The following is a 22,557-nucleotide window of genomic DNA, read 5'->3' on the forward strand; positions in this document are numbered from 1 at the left end:
TCAGGAGGCAGGCTCAGACGGTGTTAGGCCCAGTATGGATTGCACGTGATTGCACAAAGGTTAGAAAGGGTACCGTATCCCTGGATAACATGTATGGATAGCGTACACATTCAAAATATATGTCTATACAGCATGAGGCAGGCTCAGACGGTGTTAGGCCCAGTATGGATTGCACGTGATTGCACAAAGGTTAGAAAGGGTACCGTATCCCTGGATAACATGTATGGATAGCGTACACATTCAAAATATATGTCTCAGGAGGCAGGCTCAGACGGTGTTAGGCCCAGTATGGATTGCACATGATTGCACAAAGGTTAGAAAGGGTACCGTATCCCTGGATAACATGTATGGATAGCGTACACATTCAAAATATATGTCTATACAGCATGAGGCAGGCTCAGACGGTGTTAGGCCCAGTATGGATTGCACGTGATTGCACAAAGGTTAGAAAGGGTACCGTATCCCTGGATAACATGTATGGATAGCGTACACATTCAAAATATATGTCTATACAGCATGAGGCAGGCTCAGACGGTGTTAGGCCCAGTATGGATTGCACGTGATTGCACAAAGGTTAGAAAGGGTACCGTATCCCTGGATAACATGTATGGATAGCGTACACATTCAAAATATATGTCTCAGGAGGCAGGCTCAGACGGTGCTAGGCCCAGTATGGATTGCACGTGATTGCAGAAAGGTTAGAAAGGGTACCGTATCCCTGGATAACATGTATGGATAGCGTACACATTCAAAATATATGTCTCAGGAGGCAGGCTCAGACGGTGTTAGGCCCAGTATGGATTGCACGTGATTGCACAAAGGTTAGAAAGGGTACCGTATCCCTGGATAACATGTATGGATAGCGTACACATTCAAAATATATGTCTCAGGAGGCAGGCTCAGACTGTGTTAGGCCCAGTATGGATTGCACGTGATTGCACAAAGGTTAGAAAGGGTACCGTATCCCTGGATAACATGTATGGATAGCGTACACATTCAAAATATATGTCTATACAGCATGAGGCAGGCTCAGACGGTGTTAGGCCCAGTATGGATTGCACGTGATTGCACAAAGGTTAGAAAGGGTACCGTATCCCCGGATAACATGTATGGATAGCGTACACATTCAAAATATATGTCTATACAGCATGAGGCAGGCTCAGACGGTGTTAGGCCCAGTATGGATTGCACGTGATTGCACAAAGGTTAGAAAGGGTACCGTATCCCTGGATAACATGTATGGATAGCTTACACATTCAAAATATATGTCTCAGGAGGCAGGCTCAGACGGTGTTAGGCCCAGTATGGATTGCACGTGATTGCACAAAGGTTAGAAAGGGTACCGTATCCCTGGATAACATGTATGGATAGCGTACACATTCAAAATATATGTCTATACAGCATGAGGCAGGCTCAGACGGTGTTAGGCCCAGTATGGATTGCACGTGATTGCACAAAGGTTAGAAAGGGTACCGTATCCCTGGATAACATGTATGGATAGCGTACACATTCAAAATATATGTCTCAGGAGGCAGGCTCAGACGGTGTTAGGCCCAGTATGGATTGCACATGATTGCACAAAGGTTAGAAAGGGTACCGTATCCCTGGATAACATGTATGGATAGCGTACACATTCAAAATATATGTCTTTACAGCATGAGGCAGGCTCAGACGGTGTTAGGCCCAGTATGGATTGCACGTGATTGCACAAAGGTTAGAAAGGGTACCGTATCCCTGGATAACATGTATGGATAGCGTACACATTCAAAATATATGTCTATACAGCATGAGGCAGGCTCAGACGGTGTTAGGCCCAGTATGGATTGCACGTGATTGCACAAAGGTTAGAAAGGGTACCGTATCCCTGGATAACATGTATGGATAGCGTACACATTCAAAATATATGTCTCAGGAGGCAGGCTCAGACGGTGCTAGGCCCAGTATGGATTGCACGTGATTGCAGAAAGGTTAGAAAGGGTACCGTATCCCTGGATAACATGTATGGATAGCGTACACATTCAAAATATATGTCTATACAGCATGAGGCAGGCTCAGACGGTGTTAGGCCCAGTATGGATTGCACGTGATTGCACAAAGGTTAGAAAGGGTACCGTATCCCCGGATAACATGTATGGATAGCGTACACATTCAAAATATATGTCTATACAGCATGAGGCAGGCTCAGACGGTGTTAGGCCCAGTATGGATTGCACGTGATTGCACAAAGGTTAGAAAGGGTACCGTATCCCTGGATAACATGTATGGATAGCGTACACATTCAAAATATATGTCTATACAGCATGAGGCAGGCTCAGACGGTGTTAGGCCCAGTATGGATTGCACGTGATTGCACAAAGGTTAGAAAGGGTACCGTATCCCTGGATAACATGTATGGATAGCGTACACATTCAAAATATATGTCTATACAGCTTGAGGCAGGCTCAGACGGTGTTAGGCCCAGTATGGATTGCACGTGATTGCACAAAGGTTAGAAAGGGTACTGTATCCCTGGATAACATGTATGGATAGCGTACACATTCAAAATATGTCTCAGGAGGCAGGCTCAGACGGTGTTAGGCCCAGTATGGATTGCACGTGATTGCACAAAGGTTAGAAAGGGTACCGTATCCCTGGATAACATGTATGGATAGCGTACACATTCAAAATATATGTCTATACAGCATGAGGCAGGCTCAGACGGTGTTAGGCCCAGTATGGATTGCACGTGATTGCACAAAGGTTAGAAAGGGTACCGTATCCCTGGATAACATGTATGGATAGCGTACACATTCAAAATATATGTCTCAGGAGGCAGGCTCAGACGGTGTTAGGCCCAGTATGGATTGCACGTGATTGCACAAAGGTTAGAAAGGGTACCGTATCCCTGGATAACATGTATGGATAGCGTACACATTCAAAATATATGTCTATACAGCATGAGGCAGGCTCAGACGGTGTTAGGCCCAGTATGGATTGCACGTGATTGCACAAAGGTTAGAAAGGGTACCGTATCCCTGGATAACATGTATGGATAGCGTACACATTCAAAATATATGTCTCAGGAGGCAGGCTCAGACGGTGTTAGGCCCAGTATGGATTGCACGTGATTGCACAAAGGTTAGAAAGGGTACCGTATCCCTGGATAACATGTATGGATAGCGTACACATTCAAAATATATGTCTATACAGCATGAGGCAGGCTCAGACGGTGTTAGGCCCAGTATGGATTGCACGTGATTGCACAAAGGTTAGAAAGGGTACCGTATCCCTGGATAACATGTATGGATAGCGTACATATTCAAAATATATGTCTCAGGAGGCAGGCTCAGACGGTGTTAGGCCCAGTATGGATTTGACGGCCCAGATTACACAGCGGAGGAGCAGGGAGAGGTAAAGATTGCAAATGCTGGGGCCCTGCCCAAGCAAGGGGGGCCCACTCGTGGGCGTCGGTACTGGCACTGGGCCCCTCATAGTACAGCGGTGTGTCTGACGGCAGGTGTGCACCACCACCGTCAGAGACACTTGATTGCACTATGAGGGATCCTGTGCCAGTGCCCGCGCCCAAGAGTCGGCCTACCCACCTGTCCAGGGCAACGGCACTCGCACGGTGTCGTGCGCTAGGTGTTGACCCCGGCCATGGGGGGGAGGCAGCACAGTTAGGGAGTTTTAGAAAGTGGCATATGTTGATGTTGGACATTCAGCTGATGCAAAAGGCGAAATAAGTTTAGTACCAGGAAGAGGTGGACCAAAGCAAGCCATTTTTCTGTCACCCTATGTGTCATCAGGGGAAGGTGGGACAAAATCCTTGGAAACCCATGCGTGGTTCATTTTAATGAAGGTTAGATCATCCACAATTTGGGTTGACAGACGGGTCCTTTTTTCTGTCAGGATTGATCCAGCTGCACTGAAGACTCTTTCCGATAGCACACTTGCAGCTGGGCAAGCGAGCTCCTGTAAGGCATATTGGGCCAATTCAGGCCAGGTGTCCAGTTTAGCGGCCCAATAGTCAAAGGGGAATGACCTGTGTGGGAGAACATCGATATGGGAGGAAAAGTAGTTTGTAACCATAGTTGACAACTGCTGTCTCCTGTCACTTTCCATCGATGCAATATTACCAGTTGTGTGAGCGGTATTTGAAAAATCAGTCCACAACATTGTCATGAAACCCCTGTCTCCAACGCCACTTCTGCTGTGTGCACCACGAACACCTCTGCCAAGCTGCCCCCGGCCCGTACGGCTCGTGTGAGAACCATCACCGCTGCTGTGTGCTGGGAATGCCTCAAGCAACCGATTTACCAGAGTTGCTTGTTTATTAGCCAATATTAGGTCAAGGTTCTCCTGTGGCATGATATTTTGTAATTTGCCTTTTTAGCGTGGATCCAGGATGCTGGCCAACCAGTAGTCGTCATCGTTCATCATTTTGGCAATGCGGGGGTCCCTTTTTAGGATCCGCAAGGCATAATCTGACATGTGGGCCAATGTTCCCGGTGTCAATGATGCACTGCGAGTGCTGGGTGGAGGAGCACTTTCTGGCAAATCCACATCCCTCCAGTCACGCACAAACCCTGTACCAGACCTTGCCACGCCAACATTTTCACTTGCCCCACGAGATGCATCCTCCCCTAAGTAATCATCCCCATCATCCTCCTCCTCCTCCTCTTCTTCCTCCACCTCGTCCAGGAGAGGTCCCTGAGCAGACAATGGCTGAATGTCATCAAGGATTCCCTCCTCCTCTTCCTCCTCATCAACATTGGCTGCAGACGCCTGCTCATTAAGGTGCGTCAAAGTTTGCATGAGCAGACGCATAAGTGGGATGCTCATGCTTAGGATGGCGTCGTCTGCGCTTACCAGCCGTGTGCATTCCTCAAAACACTGAAGGACTTTACAAAGGTCTTTCAGCTTCGACCACTGCACGCCTGTCAACTCCATGTCTGCTCTCAAAGTGCCTGGCCGTGTATCCTCCCACAAATGCATTATGGCCTGCCTCTGCTCGCACAGCCGCTCCACCATGTGCAGGGTGGAGTTCCACCTTGTTGCAATGTCGATAATGAGGCGGTGGTTGGAAAGGTGGAGCAATCGCTGCAGCTTCTGCATACGAACGGAGTGTACAGGCGACTGGCGGATGTGCGCGCGCAGTTTTCGCACCTTCTGGAGCAGGGCTGTTAACTCCGGATAATTTTTGAGGAAGCACTGCACCACCAGGTTCAAGGTGTGAGCCAAGCAAGGTATGTGGCTGAGTTTTGAAAGGGCTATGGCTGCCACAAAATTACGGCCGTTATCACTAACTACCTTGCCTGCCTCAAGATGTACACTGCCCAGCCATGACTCAGTTTGTCGCTTCAAGTACTCGGCCAGCACCTCGGCGGTGTGTCTGTCGCCCAAACACATCATCTGCAACACAGCCTGCTGACGCTTTCCACTAGCTGCTCGATAGGGGGACACATCGTGTGCAACAGTGGCAGCTGCAGATGGAGTGCTCGTACGACTGCGCTCTGTGGACGAGCTTTCGCTTCTGGAGGAGGAGGAGGAGGGTCGAACGCCTACAGCCAACTGTTTCCTATACCGTGGGCTAGGCAGCACTGTCCCACCACCGCTGTCCCCCGTCGACCCTGCATCCACCACATTAACCCAGTGCGCAGTGATGGACACGTAACGGCCCTGGCCATGCCGACTGGACCATGCATCAGTTGGTGAGGTGCACCTTTCCGCTCACTGACTGCTTGAGTGCATGGACAATGCAGTCTTTCACATGATGGTGGAGGGCTGGGATGGCTTTGCGACAGAAGAAGTGGCGACTGGGTAGGTCATAGCGTGGTACTGCATAGGCCATGAGTTCGCGGAAAGCTGTGCTTTCCACCAACCGAAAGGGCATCATCTCAAACGAGATTAGTTTGGCAATGTGGGCGTTCAAACCCAGTGTACGCGGATGAGAGACTGAGTACTTTCTTGACCTACTCATAGTGTCTGGGAGGGTGAGCTGGACTTGAGAGCTGCATATGGTGGAAGTAGCGGTGGACAGGGCGGACTGAGAGAGGGTTGATGATGGTGATGGAGTTGGTGTTCTTTCTGATGGCCTAGAATCAGTCTTTCGTTGATATAACAGTGGGATTCCCTGACTGCTGTGGTCTTGCAACGACACCTCAACATTTGCTGCTGTGCTAACCGGTGGGCTTACAGTGGGGGAAACAATGTAGCGTTGCTGACTACCTTCGTTGTGATCAGTTGCACATGTGGCACTTGAGGTTTGGTGTTGTGTCCACGCTTGCAAGTGCATGCTGGTTAAATGTCTAAGCATGCAACTGGTATTCAAATTTTTCAGATTTTTCCCTCGGCTAAAGGTCTTTGCGCACTTCTTACAGATAACCTTGGCCTGATCATGAGGATTTTGTTCAAAAAAGTGCCACACTGCACTCTTCCTACTTTGGCAGACATTTTGCGGCCTAGCACGCTGTGATCTTTTGACCCTCTGGACAAGCTGTCCAGCAACTCTTTTGATGTTTGGAACCTGTCTTTGGAGTGCTCCGGGTCTGCCAGATAACAGCTGTTGCGATGTCGATGTCTGCTGTGGATGCTCCTCATCTGAGCTATTGGAAGCAGCACCCTCTTCCCCCAATGGATGCCAATCTGGGTCAACAACTGGGTCATCCATCACCTCCTCTTCTATGTCATGTGCACCTTCCTCTGTGTCACCGTGTATGGTGGTATAGTGTGCGGGAAGGGGCACCTGAGTCTCATCAGGGTCAGAATCTGGCTCTGTACACTGCGAGGACAATGTAGTGCTCTGAGTGAATGTACCAGCAGAATCATCCATCAGCGGCTGTGCATCAGTGCACTCCATGTCAGATTCATCTTGGCCTGGGTAATTCACCATTTCACTTGATAATCCAGGCATGGTATGTGAAAACAGCTCCATGGAGTAATCAGTAGTATGGCCTGCGTCATCCTTCAATCTTGGTTGGGGTGAAGGACACAAGGAAAGGTGTGGTTCATGAACATGAGCCTCCAATGACGACTCAGTGCTTTTACTTTTTACAACTGAAGAAGAGGAGGCGATAGAGCTGGAGGCTGAGTCAGCAATGTAAGACAAAACTTTTTCCTGATGCTCTGGCTTTAAAAGCGGTTTGCCAACTCCTAGAAAACTAAGCGTTCGAGGCCTTATGTAGCCAGACGATGACGCAGGGTCAGCACCTCCTGCATTCGGTCCTATTTTGCTCTTGCCACTACCATCAGATCCACCACCAACACCATCATTACCAGCTGCCAACCCCCACCCAATTCCACGGCCTCTTCCACCAGCCTTCCTCATTTTTGGTAGAAATGTAGACAAAATCCAACAAACTATATAGTAATGTAAAACAAGGTACAAGGTGTCTATAGGACAGGGGAGATTTAGAATTTCTGCACACACTTGTGGACAGTGGACACTTTTGGATTGTGTGAGGCCCACTGATATCTGAGCGCTATGTGACAGGCTCGATGGCACAGCTGCCTGTGACCAAAGTGACGAGAGGATAATGGAGATTTTGAATCTCTGCGCACACTTTTGGACACTGGACACTTGTGGATTGTGTGAGGCCCACTGATATCTGAGCGCTATGTGACAGGCTCGATGGCACAGCTGCCTGTGACAAAAGTGACGAGAGGATAATGGAGATTTTGAATCTCTGCGCACACTTTTGGACACTGGACACTTGTGGATTGTGTGAGGCCCACTGATATCTGAGCGCTATGTGACAGGCTCGATGGCACAGCTGCCTGTGACCAAAGTGACGAGAGGATAATGGAGATTTTGAATCTCTGCGCACACTTTTGGACACTGGACACTTGTGGATTGTGTGAGGCCCACTGATATCTGAGCACTATGTGACAGGCTCGATGGCACAGCTGCCTGTGACAAAAGTGACGAGAGGATAATGGAGATTTTGAATCTCTGCGCACACTTTTGGACACTGGACACTTGTGGATTGTGTGAGGCCCACTGATATCTGAGCGCTATGTGACAGGCTCGATGGCACAGCTGCCTGTGACCAAAGTGACGAGAGGATAATGGAGATTTTGAATCTCTGCGCGCACTTTTGGACACTGGACACTTGTGGATTGTGTGAGGCCCACTGATATCTGAGCGCTATGTGACAGGCTCGATGGCACAGCTGCCTGTGACAAAAGTGACGAGAGGATAATGGAGATTTTGAATCTCTGCGCACACTTTTGGACACTGGACACTTGTGGATTGTGTGAGGCCCACTGATATCTGAGCGCTATGTGACAGGCTCGATGGCACAGCTGCCTGTGACAAAAGTGACGAGAGGATAATGGAGATTTTGAATCTCTGCGCACACTTTTGGACACTGGACACTTGTGGATTGTGTGAGGCCCACTGATATCTGAGCGCTATGTGACAGGCTCAATGGCACAGCTGCCTGTGACCAAAGTGACGAGAGGATAATGGAGATTTTGAATCTCTGCGCACACTTTTGGACACTGGACACTTGTGGATTGTGTGAGGCCCACTGATATCTGAGCGCTATGTGACAGGCTTGATGGCACAGCTGCCTGTGACAAAAGTGACGAGAGGATAATGGAGATTTTGAATCTCTGCGCACACTTTTGGACACTGGACACTTGTGGATTGTGTGAGGCCCACTGATATCTGAGCGCTATGTGACAGGCTCGATGGCACAGCTGCCTGTGACAAAAGTGACGAGAGGATAATGGAGATTTTGAATCTCTGCGCACACTTTTGGACACTGGACACTTGTGGATTGTGTGAGGCCCACTGATATCTGAGCGCTATGTGACAGGCTCGATGGCACAGCTGCCTGTGACAAAAGTGACGAGAGGATAATGGAGATTTTGAATCTCTGCGCACACTTTTGGACACTGGACACTTGTGGATTGTGTGAGGCCCACTGATATCTGAGCGCTATGTGACAGGCTCGATGGCACAGCTGCCTGTGACAAAAGTGACGAGAGGATAATGGAGATTTTGAATCTCTGCGCACACTTTTGGACACTGGACACTTGTGGATTGTGTGAGGCCCACTGATATCTGAGCGCTATGTGACAGGCTCGATGGCACAGCTGCCTGTGACAAAAGTGACGAGAGGATAATGGAGATTTTGAATCTCTGCGCACACTTTTGGACACTGGACACTTGTGGATTGTGTGAGGCCCACTGATATCTGAGCGCTATGTGACAGGCTCGATGGCACAGCTGCCTGTGACAAAAGTGACGAGAGGATAATGGAGATTTTGAATCTCTGCGCACACTTTTGGACACTGGACACTTGTGGATTGTGTGAGGCCCACTGATATCTGAGCGCTATGTGACAGGCTCGATGGCACAGCTGCCTGTGACAAAAGTGACGAGAGGATAATGGAGATTTTGAATCTCTGCGCACACTTTTGGACACTGGACACTTGTGGATTGTGTGAGGCCCACTGATATCTGAGCGCTATGTGACAGGCTCGATGGCACAGCTGTGACAAAAGTGACTAGAGGATAAGGGAGATTGGATTGCTTTTAAAAAAGCAGTTTGCGGAGAAGTGGGTAAACAGCAATGCCAGCGTGTCAGGAAGCCTTAAAAGGCAGCCCAACAACCAACACCACTGATACACCACAATATAGCCTCCCCTTGCACTGCACACACAGTGACTTGTGTGTTGTGCAGGCCAAATCGCTAGCAGCAGAAGCAGTTTTTTTGTCTTCTTCCCTGCCTAACGCTCTCCCTACAGAATCAGCAGCAACCTCTCCCTATACTAAGATCGGCAGAAGTAAGATGGCGGTCGGCGTGCACGCCCTTTTATACCCCCTGTGACGCCCACCAAAGCAAGCCAATCACTTGCATGCCCTTCTGAAAGATGGTGGTGACCCGTGCCTAGGTCATCACGTTGCCCACAGTGTCCGTGGATCCTGATTGGCTGAAAAAGAGCGCAAAACAAACTTTTGAAACGCGACTTTGGCGCGTAAGTCGCCGACCTCGTGGCCGACCTCATCCTAGGGTCGAGTTTCGTTTCATGAAACCCGACTTTGCCAAAAGTCGGCGACTTTTGAATTTTTTCGACCCGTTTCGCTCAACTCTACATAGCAGTAATCAGCAAGTGCTGTATAACAAATACAGGGTATTTAGTCGATACATTTTTTGCAAAAAATATATACCAAGCTGCTTCACCACTTCACGGTAACCCTTCACGAAGCAGTCCCTATCTAATGTATTTAAAACCTGAGCATGTGAACAGTGTCTAAATGAACAGGATACAGTCAGGCGCTTCCTAGACCCCACCCCTCTCCTGTGTGACGTGCACATAAATGAGCTGTTTTACACCACAAGCCCATATACTAAGAGGCGCCTGTCTGTATCCTGTTCATTTAGACACTGTTCACATGCTCAGGTTTTAAATACATTAGATAGGGACTGCTTCGTGAAGGGTTACCGTGAAGTGGTGAAGCAGCTTGGTATATATTTTTTGCAAAAAATGTATCGACTAAATACCCTGTATTTGTTATACAGCACTTGCTGATTACTGCTATGTTTTTTACTGCAGAGTATTTTTGCAAATTTTTGTCATTTTGTGTTCTCTTGTGTTTCAACCATTGGGTGGTGTGGGCTTGTCTTACTGACTTGTTCACACTTGTGCATGTCACATACATGTTTTTAGGCTGCATTATGAGTATATAATCAGAGCGTGGGATTTGAATGAATGCATGGCCTTCTCACCCCCCAATCCTGATATGCATGGTCCCCTCACCCCCCAATCCTGTTATGTATGGTCCCCTCACCCCCTATCCTGGTATGCATGGTCCCCTCACCCCCCAATCCTGTTATGTATGGTCCCCTCACCCCCTATCCTAGTTTGCATGGTCCTCTCACCCCCTTATCCTGATATGCATGGTCCTCTCACCCCGCAATCCTGATATGCATGGTCCCCTCACCCCCCAATCCTGATATGCAAGGTCCCCTCACCCCCAATCCTGACATGCATGGTCCTCTCACCCCGCAATCCTGATATGCATGGTCCCCTTACCCCCCAATCCTGATATGCATGGTCCCCTCACCCCCCATCCTGATATGTAGGGTCCTCTCACCCCTATTAAACTGCACACATACACAAAACAAAAACATTTATGCTCACCTTTCTTCCCTGTTCTCCAGCACTGTCCCGTTCTGCCGGAGGCCGGGGGAGGAGCGCCGGAGTACGCGCATGCCCATACCGCGCTGTCCAGTGCCATATTGCTGAAGGCACACCGCAAATGTGTTTTCAGTAAAATGGGGTCGGATAGTGCTATGCGCATGCGCGATTCCGACACCGCACTCCTGCCCCCCGGTCTCCGGTGAGAAGAGAAGCGCCGCGGCACCGCTCCTCCTGGTCAGGTAAGTATGTAAGTAATCCCCTGCCCCGCCGGCTCAGCCAAAGAGCGGAGCCCCGCGGCTTTGGCGGGGGATTTGAATCCCACGCCGCAGCTTGGCAGGGGATTCAATCCTGCGCAAAAACTCTCATTTGCTCAGCCGGCGGGGGGGATATGAATCCCGGCCACCATATCGGAATACCCATAACTTGGGTGCAGTGGCGTAACTGCAGAGTTATGGGCCACGGAGTGAACTTTCAAATGGGGGCCCCCCATGCCAAAATGCACGCACATCTCCGCTCTGTCCACCTCGTGCGGCTCTGCTCCATCCACCTTCAACGCTCGCGGCTCCGCTCAATCCACCTCATACCTGCTTCATACACACATGGCTCCGCTCACCTCGTACACACACGGCTGCACTCCGTACACCTCGTACACACACGGCTGCGCTCTGTACACCTCGTACACACACGGCTGCGCTATGTATACCTCGTACACACGCGGCTCCGCTCTGTACACCTCGTACATACACGGCTCCCCTCCGTACACCTCGTACATACACGGCTCCGCTCCGTACACCTCGTACATACACGGCTCCGCTCCGTACACTTCGTAAATACACGGCTCCCCTCCGTACACCTCGTACATACACGGCTCCACTCCGTACACCTCGTACATACACGGCTCCCCTCCGTACACCTCGTACACATACGGCTCCGCTCCGTACACCTCGTACACACACGGCTCCGCTCCGTACACCTCGTACACACACGGCTCCGCTCCGTACACCTCGTACACACACGGCTCCGCTCCGTACACCTCGTACACACACGGCTCCGCTCCGTACACCTCGTACACACAGGGCTCCGCTCCTTACACCTCGTACACACGCGGCTCCGCTCCGTACACCTCGTACACATGCGGCTCCGCTCCGTACACCTCGTACACACACGGCTACGCTCCGTACACCTCGTACATACACGGCTCCGCTCCGTACACCTCGTACACATGCGGCTAAGCTCCGCACACCCTGTACACACACGGCTCCGCTCCGTACACCTCGTACACACAGGGCTCCGCTCCTTACACCTCGTACACACAGGGCTCCGCTCCTTACACCTCGTACACACAGGGCTCCGCTCCTTACACCTCGTACACACACGGCTCCGCTCCGTACACCTCGTACACACACGGCTCCACTCCGTACACCTCGTACACATGCGGCTCCGCTCCGTACACCTCGTACACACACGGCTCCGCTCCGTACACCTCGTACACACAGGGCTCCGCTCCTTACACCTCGTACACACACGGCTCCGCTCCTTACACCTCGTACACACACGGCTCCGCTCCTTACACCTCGTACACACACGGCTCCGCTCCTTACACCTCGTACACACACGGCTCCGCTCCGTACACCTCGTACACACACGGCTCCACTCCGTACACCTCGTACACACATGGCTCCACTCCGTACACCTCGTACACATGCGGCTCCGCTCCGTACACCTCGTACACACACGGCTCCGCTCCGTACACCTCGTACACACAGGGCTCCGCTCCTTACACCTCGTACACACACGGCTCCGCTCCTTACACCTCGTTCACACACGGCTCCGCTCCTTACACCTCGTACACACACGGCTCCGCTCCTTACACCTCGTACACACACGGCTCCGCTCCGTACACCTCGTACACACACGGCTCCACTCCGTACACCTCGTACACACACGGCTCCACTCCGTACACCTCGTACACACACGGCTCCGCTCCGTACACCTCGTACACACACGGCTCCACTCCGTACACCTCGTACACATGCGGCTCCGCTCCGTACACCTCGTACACACACGGCTCCGCTCCGTACACCTCGTACACACAGGGCTCCGCTCCTTACACCTCGTACACACACGGCTCCGCTCCTTACACCTCGTACACACACGGCTCCGCTCCTTACACCTCGTACACACACGGCTCCGCTCCGTACACCTCGTACACACATGGCTCCACTCCGTACACCTCGTACACACGCGGCTCCGCTCCGTACACCTCGTACACACACGGCTCCGCTCCTTACACCTCGTACACACACGGCTCCGCTCCTTACACCTCGTACACACGCGGCTCCACTCCGTACACCTCGTACACACGCGGCTCCGCTCCGTACACCTCGTACACACACGGCTCCGCTCCGTACACCTCGTACACACACGGCTCCGCTCCGTACACCTCGTACACACACGGCTCCGCTCCGTACACCTCGTACACACACGGCTCCGCTCCGTACACCTCGCACACACGTGGCTCTGCTGCATCCACCCTGTAAACCCCTCCTTACCCCACACAGAAACTTCCCCTCATCCAGCACCATGACAACCAGCACAGCAGAGTCCTGCACATACAGAGGCCCTGATCATGTGACCCCTGACTTCTCCCCTCCTTTGACCTCATCACAGGTCCTCTGCGCACAGAGCAGCCATCGCCTCAGGCCAATTGCAGCATGGCAGCCACGGAGCTGCACAGCCAATGAGCGGCTGCAGCTCCACGATCGGCCCCTAAGCACTCCGGGCGGGCCCCTACGACTGCGGTAGATAGCCTCTGCTTGGGTGTTCCAATATGGCGGTTGGCTCTGTCACAGCTTCCGGTCGCGGAGCATTGTGGAAGCGACACAAGCATCGGGAGCTGTGGCAAAGTTTATTGGTAATTATATATTAGATAATGGCGCTGACCTGACACTGTCTGTAGGTTACAGTGCACAATCCTGCTGGCAGGCTCCCTTTAAATAAAAAAGAACCTATACATTAGCATTTAGTGAACATGGTAAAAAAAACAATTGTGGAATTGCACTTTTTTTTTGCAATATCACCTCACTTGGAGTTTTTTTTACCAGTTTTATGGTACACAATATGGTAAAGTAAATGGTGTCTTTCAGAAGCACAGCTCGTCCCGCAAAAAACAAGCCCTCACATGGCCATATTGATGGAAAAATAAAAAAATGCTATGGCACTGGGAAGAAGGGGAACAAAAACGAAATCGCAAAAATGGAAAATCCCAACGTCGGGAAGGAGTTAAACCTTTTTTAAACCCCTCTGATCAGTGCGATCACACAACATACAAGCCTCTGATGGCTCCGGTGATGCCCTGTACTACTGTAGTGCCGTGTATCATCACTGCCTGTCAGTGTAATACTAACGGCCCCATACACATGAGATCAGAGTTGGCTGATCGGTCATTTGGCAGACGGCGATCTCTCCCGACTCCCCCATACACACAAATATTCCAGCTTTCCTGTGGTCTGTATGAGAGAGTCGCCTCCAGACTCCTCTAGAGGAGGATTATCTACAGGAAGAACAGACGGATTATCCTCTGAAATTCAGGATGTCAGATCCTTCTCTGCCCTGACATCATCTGTCGGGAGGCCCCCAAATACATTATATGGTCGGCCAAACCCCCCGAAATCAGAGCTTTCATGGAGCTTTAGTCTAATGTGTATGGGGCGCTATAAGGTAACTTATTGGACGCTGCCTCTGGCCCGGCCTAATAGACCTTCATACATTGCAGCCCAGACCCCATTATTAGGCATATAAGTATCGTAGTAACTAGGCCGCCCCATACTATCGAGTACTTGGAGGCGGGGGGCATTCAGCCAAACTCTGTCACACCTTCTTAGATGCCATGTTTTCTTTTCAGGGATTTTGTTGAAGCCTCATCTGTGCCGTCCCTGCGGTGTACATCTATGTTCTGGGGACCAAAACGGTTAAACATTTGTTGTTAAAAAATAATAAAATGTCTTCTGCTTTTTCCATGTTTTTTTCTTCTTACAAGAATTGTTGGAGCCAATTTTCTTTAGAAACATTTTAATATCGGCTTTTTCTGGTATTTTCTTGTAAGATAGGAAAGCCTAAGGCCAGAAATAAACCCCATAAATCACTGTACATGGAGACTTTGGGATCAGATCATTTCTGTCCGCGTTGATTGTGGAAACAAAAAATCTTTTCTAAAAGCCTCAAACTTCTGTGTGTGACTCAGAGCTGAGATCTAACGTGAGAGAAGATTCCAGTGCGGGGAAGACGGGAAACCTTCATATAGACGGCCGGTGGGGATGGAGGCAGTGACCGACTCTGGCCAAATCTGTCTCGAGCCGCAGTGGTAGATGAAGATGTCGTCCTCATCATGAAGGAGTTATTTCTCATGTCGCGTGTAATGAATATCTCCTGCAGTATTGCTAATGCCGATTCCAGTGTCGGTAATGAGACGAGAATTAGCGTTATGGAAGATGAGTCTATGAGGAACGTGTTCAGCTGCCGACTCCGAGGAGGAAACTGCTTGTTGTCTGTGGCCTAAATATATAGGTTTTATTAGTAGATGTCAGGGGAGAAAACTAAACCCTGTAAGATAATAAATCTCATATGTTTCCCTTATTATCTCCAGTAATTGTATTATTACACAGGATTCTTATGATGTTACATCGGATCATCTTCTTCTCATTCAGGTCTGTACAATATCGGATCCTCTCAGTGAAGATCTTCTACAAAAGAGAATTTTCCTGATTTACCCATTAAGGTTGGATATGGACAGAGACAAGATGGCGGAGAGGATGTTACACCTCACCCTAGAGATCCTCTTCCGTCTCACTGGAGAGGTGAGAGATTCTGATGACGTCACATTACATCATTCTTATCTATGGGAATAAGAGATGGACAGAACTGGAGAGGTGAGGACTCTGGAAATGTCTGTAGTGAGATTTATTAATGTGCCTCTCCATAACCAGGATTACACAGTGGTGAAGAAGACCTCTAGTGATCGCTGTCAGGACCATGTGTCTGAAGGATGGGGAAGACCCCTGAGCCCAATCACGGGGCCTCCACCTCACCCCCTGATCCATGAGGACATCAGTGACCAGAAGATTCTAGAACTCATCTACAAGATGACTGAGCTGCTGACTGGAGAGGTGACACTGCTGGGAATGCTGGGACATTATACAGTAACACTATGAAGGGACCGGGGGGATGACGGTATCATTGTATGTGTCAGGTTCCTATAAGGTGTCAGGATGTCGCTGTCTATTTCTCCATGGAGGAGTGGGAGTATTTAGAAGGACACAGAGATCTCTACAAGAACGTCATAATGGAGGTTCCCCAGCCCCTCACATCTCCAGGTAATAGACAGGACTAAATACACACGGCCTATAATTATCTGTATGTAGAGAATGAATTCAGTCCCTGTATGTGTTTCCTCCAGATCTATCCAGTAAGAGGACAACGCCAGAGAGATGTCCCCGTCCTCTTCTCCCACAGGACTGTAACCAAGAAGATCCCAATGTTCCTCAGGATCATCAGGTAGATGGAGAGAAGGTGTCAGGAGATCTCCCCTATGATGTGTAGACGGCTGTGAAGGTCTTGTGCTCAGTCTTGTTTTATCCACCAGTATTATACGTTTTATACTTGTGTAATGAGAGCGGTGGAGATGGCAGGATTAGAGCTGATCATAGATGAGACTTCTCCATCTGTCTGTGACTTTTACAATATTTGTTTCAGGGTGAAGATCTGACCCATATTAATACTACAGAGACATATGTGAGGGATGATGAGTGGTGTCAAGAGGAGATTCCCACATATGACTACCCAGGTGAGTAGTAACCACTGAATGCAGAGAAGTCACAGATTCCTCTCAGTCACCGGCTGTGGCTGCTTTATCGGTGGTGTAGTCCGGCCGTATTACCACGATCACCATTTTGCCTCTAGACCACAACATTCTCCTCCACCCAAAACTGTTCAAATGACTTTGGGCATTGAAAGCCCTTTTCTATAGAACTTAAAACCAATTACATTGTTTTTGATCCTAAGGAATTCAGATTACTGCACAATCTCTCCTGAAATGGGGAGCAATATTAATTCCTCTAATCTGCTCAGGATTCATAGTAGCTCCAATGGTCCACCATAAATGAGGGCAACTCTGGTTTACTGTTGTTTAATCTGTATTTGTAGTTTTCAGTTAATGAGATTCTCGTGCTCTGGGGCAGGGCTGTGGGTGGGGCTTTATGTGGTGCTCTGATTACATATTATTATTATTTTTTTTATTATTTATATAGCACCTTTGATTCCATGGTGCTGTACATGAGAAGGGGTTACATACAAATTACAGATATCACTTACAGTAAGCAAACTAACAATCACAGACTGATACAGAGGGGAGAGGACCATGCCCTTTCGGGCTTACACGCTACAGGATAGTGGGGAAGGAGACAATAGGTGGGGGGGTTGCAGCAGTTCCGGTGTTGGTTGAGTCGATATCTCCGGTAGTGGTGAGCAGGTAGCAGGGTCATAGCAGGCTGTAGGCTTTCTTGAAGAGGTGGGTTTTCATGTTCTGTCTGAAGGATCCAAATGTGGTTGATAGACGGACATGTTGGGGCAAAGAATTCCAGAGGATGGGGGCTATTTGCGAGAAGTCTTGGAGGCAGTTGGGTGAGGAGCGAATAAGTGTGGAGGATAGAAGGAGGTTTTGGGAGGTCCAGAGATTACATGAGGAAAGGTATCGGGAGATTAGTTCAGAGGCATATGGGGGAGACAGGATATGGATAGCTTTGTGTTATGAATGGGTCACGAAGGAGGATAGCAGGCCCAGGCTAAGCCACAGAAAAACAGAGGTTGGTCACTAAGCAGATTGCAGACCCCTGATCCTATCCACACAACTAGCAGTAGCCGTGGAGCGTACCTACGATGATCCTAGACGACTCGGCACATCCGGAGAGCTAACTAAGCCTAAAGCAAGAAAGGGGAAATCTAAACTGCCACGGAGCAGACCCCAAAGGAATAGATAGCCCCCAAACATAAAACATATATTGTCGGTGAGACAAGATGAAAACACAAACGCAGGTAGAAAAATAGACTGAGCAAATGATGGGGCCCACACTGACTAGACAGGACAGGAAGGAAAGATACTGTCTACATTCACGCAAAAAACCCTGCAAAAAAAGTCCAACACGTCTGATGCACAAAAAACACTGAAGTCGCACGACTTCGCCCCCACTATATCAGCAGTCTGGTATATTCTGGAAGCAAAGCAAAAAGAGACCAATATAACCGTGGAAAAAACAAACTGGCACAAGCAGTAACATGTGAGCGGTGATTCAGCACAGCCCCAACCGGAGCTGGCTGACCCGCACAAAGCAGAGATAGACAAAACCAGATCAAATGCAAACAGACTAGCAAATGAACCACTTAGCTTAACCATGCAGGAACAGAACAGGAGACATCAGACCTCAGCAGGCAAAGGAAGAAAATCACCAGCAGGGATAGAGGGAGTCAGCTGTCTTAAATCCCAATCAGAGACCCCAGATCTCCAATCGTCAGTCTCATTATCAGGTGGCAAGCCTCTGTCAATCAGATCAGCTCCACTACCAGTAACCACCAGAGGGAGCCCAGAAAGAGAACTCGCAACCCCTCTGTCAATCTGACCAGCTCCACTACCTTCAGTAATCACCAGAGGGAGGCCAGAAAGAGAATTCACAACAGCTTTGTAGGTCAGAATTAGTCATTTGATCTGGATACGCTGAGGGAGTGGGAGACAGTAAAGAGATTTGCAGAGGGGAGAAGCGGAGGAGTAGCGAGGAGAAAGATAAATTAGTCGGGCAGCAGAGTTAAGGATGGACTGGAGAGGTGCAAGGTTGTTAGGGAGACCACAGAAAAGGATGTTGTAGTAGTCGAGGCGGGAGATGATGAGGGCATGCACAAGCATTTTAGTAGATTGAGGGTTGAGGATAGGACGGATTCTGGAAATATTTTTGAGCTGGAGGTGACAGAAGGTAGATGTGAGGTTTGAAGCACAGGGCAGAATCAAAGGTTACTCCGAGGCAGCGGACTTCCGGTACTGGGGAAAGCGTGATGTCATTAATTCTGATAGATAGGTCGGGTGAGGAAGATCTGTGAGATGGAGGAAAGATGATGAGTTCAGATTTGACCACATTGAGCTTGAGGAAGCGAGAGGAGAAGAAGGAGGATATGGCTAATAGACACTCTGGGAATCTGGACAGCAGAGAGGTGACGTCTGGGCCAGAGAGGTAGATCTGAGTGTCATCAGCATAAAGGTGGTACTGGAATCCGTGGGACTTTATGAGTTGCCCCAGATCAAGTGTATAGATTGAGAAGAGTAGTGGTCCTAAAACAGAGCATTGGGGGACTCCAACAGAGAGAGGGTGGGATGAGGAGGTAGTGTGGGAGTGGGAGACGCTGAATGTGCGGTTGGAGAGGTATGAGGAGATCCAGGATAGGGTCGAGGTCTTTGATGCCAAAGGAGGAGAGGATATGTAGTAGGGTCAGTGGTCCACTTTGTCGAGTGCAGAGGACAGGTCTAGAAGCAGGAGTATGGAGTATTGTCGGTTTGATTTGGCTGTAAGTAGGTCATTAGTAATTTTGGTCAGGGCTGTGTCAGTGGAGTGATGGGGCGGAAACCAGATTGTAGATTGTCAAAGAGCAAGTTAGATGATTGGTGGGAGGAAAGTTCAGCGTGGATGTGCTGCTCCAGGGGTTTTGAAGCGAATGGGAGCAGTGATAATGGATGATAGCTGGACATGGCTGTTGGGTCGAGGGTTGGCTTTTTAAGGATAGGCGTGATTGTGGCATGTTTGAAAGCAGAAGGGAAAGTCCCGGACGTTAGTGATAGGTTGAAGAGGTGGGTTAGGGATGGGATAAGTGTGGTGTTGAGGTTGGGGAGGAGGTGGGATTGGATGGGGTCGAGTGAACAGGTAGGTTGTGAGGTGCGATTTGGAGAAGAGACAATTAGGCTCCCCTTCAGTGATGTTGGAGAGGGAGGTTATGGGGTTTGGGCACTGGTCTGGTATACAAAGGGGTTGTGGTGTTTGAATGATGGAGACTTGCCTTGCTTGGTCGATCTTATTTTTGAAGTGTGTGGCAAAGTCCTCAGCAGAGATGAGGGAGGTTGGAGGGGGCAGTGGTGTGACCTTTGGGCGCACACGGCTATCACATGTGCAGGGGGGCTTATCTTTGTTATTCCACCGCTGCCAACAATGTGATGAAAACTGCAAGCTAGTCTTGCCCTAACAATTTACTGCAGGGGTTTATTGTAGATATCCCTCTGCTGCCACAGTATGTCACAAACTGCTAGGATTTATGTATATCCCACTTTCCAGTTCCACTTTGAAACTCGCAGCTCGCCCGCGCACCCCTTACCCTCAGGTCAGTCAGAGAACTGCACCTAGGATAATTAGTCGCCGGACGGGCTACTTGTGCAATGGCTATTAGGCTCGCTTGCAGTGAGGGAATTATAAATGCTTTGGCCGCAGCCACACAATCAGATTATAAAACCTGCTCAGTCACTGCCAGCTCTACCCACCTAGCCAAAACACACTTCGCAGCCACCAGTTTCTGATTCTCTATATTAATATTTAAAATTAATACAGGGGTTCCGAAGCCAACCCGAATTAGTAGAGTAATTAGCTTATAGGCACGTGAATTCATCACAGAGCAAGGAGACGGAACTAATAAATTTTATATTTACTTTAAAAAGTAGGCAGTGTTTACAGAGATATAAAAAGATCTTACAATGGGAGACAATTAAAATATGTACAATGCGAATACAAATAAAAGGGGGGTTAAGAGAAGAAATAAAACTCACATGCATCTGTATTGGCTTATGACAGGTCGCTGACCCCTCACTGACCTGCCCCCCATTATTACATAATGCATATAATAGCATTGATATCATTGTTGATAATGCCTATAATATTGTGGCTATTGTTGGGCTTATAAAAAAATTACATCCAGCAAAATGTCACCGGCGATGGCGGTGTCTGCGCAGTAGCATCTATATCAACTATATACATCAGCACAATTTTGGAAACAAAATTTTTTTCGTTCGGAAGTTATAAGGGTTAAAAGTTAAACAGCGATTTCTTATTTTTACAACAAAATTTACAAAACCATTTTTTTAGGGACCACCTCACATTTGAAGTGAGTTTGGGGGGTCAATATGACAGGAAATACCCAAAAGTGACACCATTGTAAAAACTGCATCCCTCAAGGTGCTCAAAACCACATTAAAGAAGTTTATTAACCCTTCAGGTGCTTCACAGGAATGACTGGAATGTGTAAGAAAAAAATAAACATTTACTTTTCTTTCACAAAAATTTTCATGTAGACCTAATTTTTTTTTACTTTTTGCTTCATCAAGAGGCAAAGCAACCTTGGACATTGGTGTGCCCCAATTCACGAGCACTAGGGATAACGCTAGTACTGAACATTGTTCCCTGAGTTGGAGACATTTCTCCAGAAGTGCTATTTGTCCTTGTTGTACTGGTCCTTGTGTGTGAGGATGGATCAGAATCACTGCTCATTTCTGAGCTATCACTGTGGCTGCTAATAAAGCCCTCGCCATCCTCATCACCATCTGACACTGCACTTTCTTCACTGTCAGAACATAAAAGTGCATAAGCCTCCTCTGCACTATAATACTGACCGGCCATTTTATTCGTTTTTATTTTTTTTCCATAAATAGAAAACTACGACGTGACTGACATGACCTAATTATTGGGGAGACAATTGAGAAAAGCCTAATTCTTTAGCCTACCTGTTATGAACAGGTCACCGAGGAGGATGGCAGGAATAGGCTAGGCCACCAGAAAACCAAAAAGGTTGGTCACTTAGCGGATTGCAGACCCCTAGTCCTAACAACACAAATAACAGCAGCCGTGGAGCGTACCAATGATGCCCTTGATGCCTTGGCACAGCCGGAGAGCTAACTAAGCCTAAATCATGAAAGGTGCAATCTAAACTGCCCCGGAGTAGACCCCAAAGGAATAGACTGCCCCCAAACATATATTGTCGGTGAGACAAGATGAAACACAAACGCAGGCAGAAAATAGACAGAACAAATGATGGGGCCCAAGCTGACTAGATAGGATAGGAAAGGAAAGACACTGTCTGCAATCACGAAAACCCTGAAAAATACAACATGTATGATGTACAAAAAAACACTGAGGTCTCACGTCCTCGCCCCCACTATATCAGCATTCTGGTATGAAATGGAAGCAAAGCAAAAGAGACTAATATAACAGGGGACTGAACAAACTGACACAAGCTGTAACATTTGGAGCGGTGGTGTATTACATCCCCCAGCAGGGAGCAAGCTGAACCCTCACAACAAGCAGAAAGAGACAAAACCGGATCAGATGCAAAGGATTAGCACATGAACAA

At 48.8% G+C, this 22,557-nt stretch overlaps 1 protein-coding gene across 3 annotated transcripts in view; it reads left to right on the forward strand.

Annotated features, from left to right (window-relative positions):
• The window catches only part of LOC141078388 (gastrula zinc finger protein XlCGF66.1-like), a 47,529-nt gene that overhangs the window by 22,656 nt on the left and 2,316 nt on the right, over nucleotides 1-22,557 (forward strand). For all 3 annotated transcript variants that reach the window (XM_073565128.1, XM_073565129.1, XM_073565130.1), the window contains 5 exons: nucleotides 15,840-15,989; nucleotides 16,119-16,298; nucleotides 16,382-16,505; nucleotides 16,589-16,686; nucleotides 16,885-16,975. In XM_073565128.1, coding sequence (XP_073421229.1) covers nucleotides 15,840-15,989; nucleotides 16,119-16,298; nucleotides 16,382-16,505; nucleotides 16,589-16,686; nucleotides 16,885-16,975 — 643 coding nt within the window. The remainder of the gene's footprint in view (nucleotides 1-15,839; nucleotides 15,990-16,118; nucleotides 16,299-16,381; nucleotides 16,506-16,588; nucleotides 16,687-16,884; nucleotides 16,976-22,557) is intronic.

This window comes from Dendrobates tinctorius, unplaced genomic scaffold, assembly GCF_039654945.1.
Source record: "Dendrobates tinctorius isolate UK_male_01 unplaced genomic scaffold, ASM3965494v1 ptg000551l, whole genome shotgun sequence".
NCBI lineage: Eukaryota > Metazoa > Chordata > Amphibia > Anura > Dendrobatidae > Dendrobates > Dendrobates tinctorius.